Genomic DNA, 8,613 nt, shown 5'->3' on the forward strand with positions numbered 1-8,613 from the left:
GGAGAAGAAAAGACCTCAAAAAAATGAGGTCAACATATTTGTACTTATCTATTGGGATTGGCGTGCAGAGACTCGGAACTCCAACTTACCTCTTCTGTTTCTTCCTCACGATACAGTCGCACTATCTAGGAAGGCAACTACTGGATCATGGTGTCACACGATGTTACGGCCATGGTTAGAGTTAACTGGGATGAAAACCCACTTGATACGGTCACACTAACTATGAAGGCATGGGATCGCAGTGATGATCGTGACACAGGATCACGGCTCCTACCCTGAACCAGTGAGAAGCGAGGTCGCTATATGGGATCACAGTGACAATGGAGGCTTCCAAAGATCACGACGTGATCGCAGCATACAAATAGCGGCTTCTAGAGAGCACGACTTTATCACATTGTACAGACTGTGGTTTCTAGAGACCACAACATGATTGCAGTGTACAAAGGCGAAGGATCAAATTTGTGTGTGATCTAGACTTAGATTCTTGTGTTCGAGGATGTCAGGAGAATAAGATAGTGTAGAAGGCAAATGATTGGAGCTTCTAGGAAAGCTAGATCCTGAAGTTCTGAAGGTCTTGGTCATGCTAATGCAAGGAGATAGCGTCTCGACGGGAGCCACTACCTTAGCATGTGCTTCAACCCAGGTAAAGTTAGATCTCCTTCCTGTGGTTCTAAAGCTTGATGGATCGGCCACATATCAGAATTGGTCGCGTCGGGTCGATATAGCTCTATTAGGGATGAGACTAGAGGGATATCCGACCAGGGATGAACCAAAGAGTGACAGTGCTAATGGGGATAAGCGAAGAACCTCACACATCTTAATCTACACCTAGCTACTCAACTCGATGGTTCCATTGCATCCTTAGTAGATAGTAGATGATATTTGAAAGGTGAGGGTCATCTGGGCAAAACTTATGCTGGGATTGAGAACAACATGAATGTGTTCCAGATTCAGCTTGAGATGAATATATTGAGATCTGATAATGAAACAAAACATACCAACAAAGCATTTGGGAAGTACTTGTCAAACCAATGGTTACAACATCAAAATATATGTCCATACACACTAACACAAAATGGTGTAGCATGGAGGAAGAATAGACACTTTCTAGAGGTAGCATGAAGCATGATGATCATTATAAATGTTCAAAGCACTTATGGGGACAAGCAGTTTTGTTGTTGCTCAATTGATGGACATGATGACTTTCAAGGGTGTTGGAATGAAACCCTCCTTATCATATGTTGAAAGAAGAAATAGCGGAATCCTCCCATTGAAGATATTTGGATGTGTATGTTTTGTAAAGGATAACAAGTCATCAATAGAGAAGCTGGATCCCAAAGCTATGAACTGTGTGTTTGTAGGTTATTTTGCTACCCAGAATGGATATGTCTGTTGAAGCCCAATAAAGAAGAGACTGTTTGTGAGCATGAATGAGTCATTTAGAGAATTTGAATCATAGTACACCCAAGAAGTGACTTCACTCTTTGGTGACTGTTTAGATTTTGGAGATATGAGGCAAGGGGGATGAGTAGCAATTTTAAGAAAGTGGTACACGTGGGAGCAATATCTTATCCTATGATTTGGGATGAATCGGTTAAGGAACTGAAAAATGAGAGTGAACCAGAGGTGGTGGAATTCATGCTGAAGGTGAGGTAAGAGTGTAAACGCGGAGAAGGAAGCAAAATGAGTGAACGGTGCCTGCAGTGCCACTTGTTCCAGTTTGTCCCTTGTGATGGCCTTTCTCGACTCTTGAGATACCTACAACATCCACCTCCGACTCAAAAGTCTTGGATGAATGATATGATAACTCTTTCTTCTCTTAACCCCCAACTTTAAGGAGGATCTCTTGCAAAAATGTGTGACATCCTCCCGATTGTTTTGGGTGGGAGCATGACATTGCTAATTTTTTTTCATATTCAACATATCATCTTTATATGGAGCATTCATTGCATCTTGGGCACTGTCTCTATACTTAAAGTGTTGACATGTTGCTAAGGAGAATCTCAAGTGGAAATCTACTGTGCATGAGGAGCTTATGATTCTTGATAAAAATTGAACATGGGAGATAATGTCACCACCAATAGGGAAAAAGACAGTTGGGTGCAATGGATCTTCACAATGAAACAAACTTCAGAAGGGAATGTGGAGTGATGTAAAGCACGAGTGACGGAGAAAGAGTATAGTCAGATATATGACATTGACTATAAAGAAACTTTGTATTAGTTGCAAAGATGAGCACAGTTAGGATACTTGTTTCTCTGGTAGTGAATTGTGGGTGGAGTTTGCACCAACATGATGTAAGGAATGCATTTCTTCATGGTGAGTTACTAGAGGAGCTATATATGGAGATATCACCATGATTAAGTACAGTCCAAACAGTGAGCAAGGTTTATAGACTCAAGAATTCACTGTATGGCTTGAATCAGTCTCCTCGAGCCTGCTTTGACAAGTTTAGAAAGGCTATGGTAGGCATGAGATATCAGCAGATCAATGCAGAGTATATGATGTCCTTTCTACAACATTAAGATCACACCACTATACTTTTTGTAAATGTTGATGATATTATTTTCACGGTGATGATAAGACATAGATTTTCCAACTAAAGTTAAGATTGGGCAATGAATTTGAGTTGAAGGATCTTGGACAAATCAGATACTTTCTTGGGATCGAAGCAGTCCGTGAAATTGAGGAGATGGTCTTGTCCTAGAGCAAGTATGTATTAGATCTCCTCACGGAAATAGACATTCTGGTGTGCAAACCTGCAGTTTCTGCAATTGACCAAAAGGCCAAGCTGAATGCAGAGGCAAGAGAACTGGTTAATCGTGAGAGGTACCAAAGATTGATGGGTCGGTTGATCTATCATTATCACTCTCAACCCGACATCTCTTTTGCAGTGAGAGTGGTGAGCTGATGCATGCATGATCCAAGGAAGGGTAATATGGATGCAGTATCAGATTACGAGGTACTTGAAGAGTGCTCCGGGGAAGGGATTGATCTTCAGAAAAAATGGACATGCAAATATTGAGGGCTTTTGTTACGTTGATTGGGTGAGTTATAGATGGCAAAAGATCCATCTCAGGATACTGCATGTTCGTAGGGGAAAATTGGTCTCTTGGAAGAGCAAGAACAGTCTGTAGTAGCAAGGTCAACAACAAAGGCAGAGTACAGAGTCATGTCCTTAGGAGTTGTCGAGATGATGTGGCTGAGAGCCTTGTTATCAAGCTCAAGGTGAACTAAGGATCTCAAATGAAGTTGTGGTGCAACAAGTTAGTAATCAGCATTGCCAACAACCCGGTACAACACAATAGAGAACCAAACATGTGGAGATCGATAGATTCTTGATCAAGGAAAAGGTGAATAACGGTCTACTGGAGCTAAGTCATGTAGTCACTGCAGAGCAAGTGGTTGACTGCTTTGCCAAAGGACTTAGTTCATTAGATTTGCCTAGGTTATGTTACAAGATGGGCTTAGTGATATCTTTTGCTCAACTTGAGGGAGTGTTGAGAATTGGACCTCATTTAGGGTCCTATTGGTAAAAAAAGGGAATATTGAAGAAGTCTAGGAGTTTATTTGCAAAATATTGTAATGCCCTACTTAAGCGCATGTTATGAATGTAAAAGTAGATTTTGAGCAATTTTTTCTTCTTTTTTAAAAATACTCAAAACATTTATTGGTTTTTGAGTGATTTAAAAATAACTATCTCAATTAAATATGTTTTAATTCAAATTAAAACAAAATAAAAAGGACCTCAAATGGTCCAAAACCAGCTATAATGAGTTCCAATGTACGAAATGATTTGACGAAAGAAATAATTCTCTTCAAAGGTATCTTCACCTTCTAGGAACGATTAGTGAGAATCACTTCCTTTTGCATCCCAATTTTAGCCATGAATACATAACAACATGAACTAATTCACAAAGCAATGTTGACTATTCTCAAAATGGTATGTATTCTTAAGTATCTTTATTTTATTGCCAGGGAAGTGCACTGTGATGGATATTGCCACAAGTCTTGTGTGTAACGGTCAAAGGAATCTTGTAGTTCCCTAGAGTAGCGCCATTGATCACTTCCCGTTTATCATCCATTGAAATGACTTTCAACCTTGACTAGAAGGTAGGCGGTAGTTAGTGTGGCATTTATTTTTTATATCTTTAATTTAGGTGTATATTCCTTAGAACCATGATTCTTCAAGCATGTAATATTTGTTTAATTTTGTGCTTTTTAATCAATTAATAGCCATTATATCCACGTGCAAGCTTAAAATGTTTGAAGTTGTGTAATGTTTTTAAGTATTGTGATTGTGTAAAATATTTGATTTAATTTGAGATTGTAAATGAAATAGTAACCTCTATATGAATGATGTACACCGTATGATCATATTTTTATTTTAAATGCTAATTTTTTGCTTGTCATATTTTAAATTTGATCGTATAAGAGTATTCATGTATATAAATGGCGAAGTGAATATGCACATGCATACACACTAACCTTAGAATAGGTTGCAACATGAAAAAAAAAAAACTATTGAAAAAAATCTTATGGTTTTAGAAATGTACTTGCAACCTTTGTATAATCGATGATGCATTTAGAAGAACTAAGCAACTGTGTATGGATATCCTGTTTTAAACATTAGGGCTATCTTTTTGAGTGCCGCATGCCCCTATGAATCACCCGTTCTTATGAATCACCCCTTCTATAGATGCCTCTAGAGATCTTTGAAATATGTGTGAAGTAATGTTTTTCATTCCATCAAATCATCCTTTAAATATATGTTATGCAACCTAATGATTTAATAATTAGTGTTTAACACAACTAATCAATATAATCATGAATTTGTGCTTAAATAAACATAATAAAATAAGAAGTTCAAAAATTATTTTAACTATTTAATTTATAAAAAAATTTAGAGCAGGCAAAAAACCATACCTTGTACCATGGAAAAAATAATTTGACATAGGGACTCCATTCAATGAGCTAATTCCCTCTTCCATCTTCTTGCAGCTATCCAACCTTTTCAATAATCTACAAATCCATCAATCTTTTCCACTTTTTATTCTTAAACCCTCATCTATCTTTTAATGCCATATTCAATCTGCATGTAAAACAAATTGCCAAAGAAGAAAGTCAGCGCTTAGGTGGTATGAGTTTATGAAATAGGATGTGATCATTGCAAATTGTCGATATTTAAGTGCAAAAGTCAAAATGGTTTAGGAGTATTTCACTCAAAAAGAAAGTTTTCATCGCCCATTAAGACTGCCATCAAAGAAAGATGGCACTGTGACATTACATTCCATCGCTAGCGCTAGAGTATAGGTTTGGATGAAATGTGATTTTGGGGTTGCATCTAAAATTATGCATTTATGCAAACATCTGCTTCAGTTTTTTCATAAATCTTGGATAATGACCGAGCAACCATGAGAGGGCCGACAACTTGATCCTAATTAGATCAATATGTTTAAAAATATTTTACACAAACACATTTTCGTTGAGAGAAATGTCTTCCGAAGGCACTACTTCATTTCATTTATGTTGAGTGTTATATGAGCTGTTAAATATATTCTTTATAAGTCTTTTGAGCACCATTTCTATACATTCTACCTTAAACAATCCCTTCATTGTATGCATTCAACTCAATTATGCTCCTTCTGCAGTCTTATCTTTAGTGGATGCCGCCTTTTCTGTTCTTCTGATCTAATCATTACTTAATTTGTTTAACTTAGCACATCCTTTTTTAATTGTCATTTCCATTCTATTAATGTGGCCATCACTTACTTTTTAATTGTGTAGCAGTTAATATATGAAATATAATTGGCTTAATTGCATTTATGGTTTGCGTTGTGCTCATATTTTGTTTCTATGGTAGGTTTCATCATATTAATCAGTTCTCTTGTAGTCGGAAGCTACAGCCATAACAATTGTACTTTGACACAAATTTATGCAGGGTGCATGGAATCACTTTGGCTGAGCTGCCTCTAATAACAACATGCATTGAGCAACGTCAGGCGGGAATGTGTCGACGGCTTATGCATGTGATTGAAGAGGTTGGTGCAAGCTCTGGTTCTTGCTTTGCTCTCAATTTCTATTTAATGGTGTAAAACATATTTAATATTGTCACACAACTGTTTGCATATTTATGATGAGTGGTCTTTCCATTATCAGCTTAAAAGTTGATATCTATTCCTCACCGTAACTTTTTATTATATTATGCCATTTGTATCCTGACTATAAAAATGATATCCACCTGTAGTTGACTATTCGAGTCAAAATATAGAAGACATAAAATAGTCCCACTGTGAAACTATTTTTCTTGATTTTAAATATTTTATGATAATAATAACCATAAAAAATTCAATGCTTTGGTTTAATCAACAAATTATGTTTAATTGTTGACATGTTTTCCTTAGATTAAAATAGTTTTGGCGAACAAAAGTATACTTGGACACTTTTTATTTTACAAGTTGATGTAACACAAACAGAATACCTTCTCTATGCATGTCTTGTTCCACCACAATACAAGCAGAAAATGTAAGCTTTTGACACTGAAAACGGCACAAATTTGCTCGTTAATTACTGTGCAAGCGGTTTAATGAGTTGTTTGCTTGCATGCTGAATGTATCTATTTATGCTCATTCATGCATTTTTTTGCACCTATCCACTACATGTGCATTCATAGATACATACCAATAAGAGCACATGGTGAAAGAGAGGTTATATGTTTATATTTGAAGAAAAGTCGAGCAAAATTATTATCATGTTTTATCTAACCAAATGAATGATAATTGAAACTGCTTGATTATGAGAAGTAGTCGAGAACCAACTTCAACACTTAATGGAAGAAATTGTTTGGTACATTAACTCTCTATTATTACAACAAAACTGTTGTTCATGAATATAATTTATCATGTTCGGTAGTTTCAATGGTTTTAATTTTGAGAATATTTGAACAGATTAACATCGGATGAAGAGTGTTACACACTTGTCATTTCATCATTTTTAATCTAAAGTCACATGATCATAAAATTCATATTAGTATTTTATTAGTATTTTGTGTGCATGTGAGCCATGTGTTACATTCTTTCATCTCTGACTGCACAATCTTGATTAGTTCAGGTTTTTATATTTTATTTTATTTTATGATTTGTGGTGTGGGCTCTTCATTTATTATATTATGGGTTTGCATGACATTCATCTTTTATCTTTGTCTGAACAAAAATGGACTCCTAATACTAATTTGATGCTATTTTGTAGTTACAGTGTGGGGTTTGTTCTTCAGCTTTATCTTGCTAACATTCCATATGTTTAACTACGCAGCCTGACATTTTTTTTTATTGTAGATGCTGAAATCATTGAAGGTAGAAATGTTGGTTTTATCAGCCATTCCAAGCCTAGTAGAGACTTGGACATCAACTTTTGGATTCCAATACATCAATGATGATGATAAGAAGAAACTATGTGGTATCAACCTGATGATATTTCCTGGAGCCACTTTGTTGAAAAAGAACCTGTTTGAATGTGAAAGCAGTAAATTAGGTACATTTTTATAAATATACACCGAAATTCAAGCCATGAATCTCTCCAAAATTTTATGTAATTTTATTGTTTAATATTATGCTTTTGCTTAAATTCAGCATAGCTTCTTTAGAATATGTTCCTATTTTATATCTTATATATTTTTCTCCACTGTGAAGTGGTAATCCAGCTATAACCAATGGAGGATCGTAGCTCTTCAGTTTACCTTGTGTAAAACTCTTAATGTTGTTGAAGCCCCAATCTATTTTTGCACTTTCTCCCAAGCTTTCCACTTTCTTCGAAGTTATTCCCTGGAACTCAACTGCTCATCTGCACAAGCATATTCTTTCTGTTCTCAGCATCTCCTATCCATCGAGCAAACTGCATATCACCTCTCTTGAAGTTCTTTGTCACAACATCCCTATCCATTGAAGCTTATCAATTAGCTGACATCTGCTTCCTCTTCAATGTCACCTAACAAATCTTTAGTTATCCCTTGTACATCATTCCACCACGTTAGCATCCTTGTTTGTATTCTCCTCCTCAAACTTCCTCAATCATTATGATTTCTCATTACAAGTCAAAGAAATCTCTGCACATCTCTCCGTCCTGATCGCGATTGGCGTCAGTTATTTTTGGAAGGTACTGTTGACCTCATTTTTAGTGAGGTCTAATCTTTCTCTTAGGATTTAGGATCTAGCCTTAGGGACCTCCCTTCGACTATCTTAGAACCTTAGAAATGGGACCCGCCTTGTTCTAGAAATTCAACCCGCTTCTGTATTCTTTTGTGGTTTCGCGTGTGTGGTATTGACTTCTAACACTTAAAATGATGAAACCGACATGAGGAACCCAAAAGGGATCCCTGTAGGACCTTTTGAGCCTTAGGGTGGCCTTCTGCACAATTCGCACTCTCGCACGCATAAACTTCGCATATCGGAGAGTCGACGTATCCGATCGACCGCGGATCGAGATTTTGTGAAATTTGAATTTCGGCGCGTTTTGACCCGATTGTCGACGACGTCGTCCGAGCGACCCCTGATGACGAAACGGACTGCGTTGGCACGTCCAGAACGTCGCTTTTGCCCAGGGAGGACACCCCTTTTG

General features: G+C 36.8%; 1 protein-coding gene across 1 annotated transcript in view; it reads left to right on the plus strand.

Moving 5' to 3' along the window:
* Positions 1 to 7,530, plus strand: part of LOC110033637 (increased DNA methylation 1-like) — a gene marked incomplete at its 3' end in the record, with an annotated part of 31,159 nt that extends 23,629 nt beyond the window's left edge. The window contains 2 exon segments of the mRNA XM_020737683.1: positions 5,942 to 6,041; positions 7,335 to 7,530. Coding sequence (XP_020593342.1) covers positions 5,942 to 6,041; positions 7,335 to 7,530 — 296 coding nt within the window.
* Between the last annotated feature and the right edge of the window lie 1,083 nt (positions 7,531 to 8,613).

This window comes from Phalaenopsis equestris, unplaced genomic scaffold, assembly GCF_001263595.1.
Source record: "Phalaenopsis equestris unplaced genomic scaffold, ASM126359v1 Scaffold001241, whole genome shotgun sequence".
NCBI lineage: Eukaryota > Viridiplantae > Streptophyta > Magnoliopsida > Asparagales > Orchidaceae > Phalaenopsis > Phalaenopsis equestris.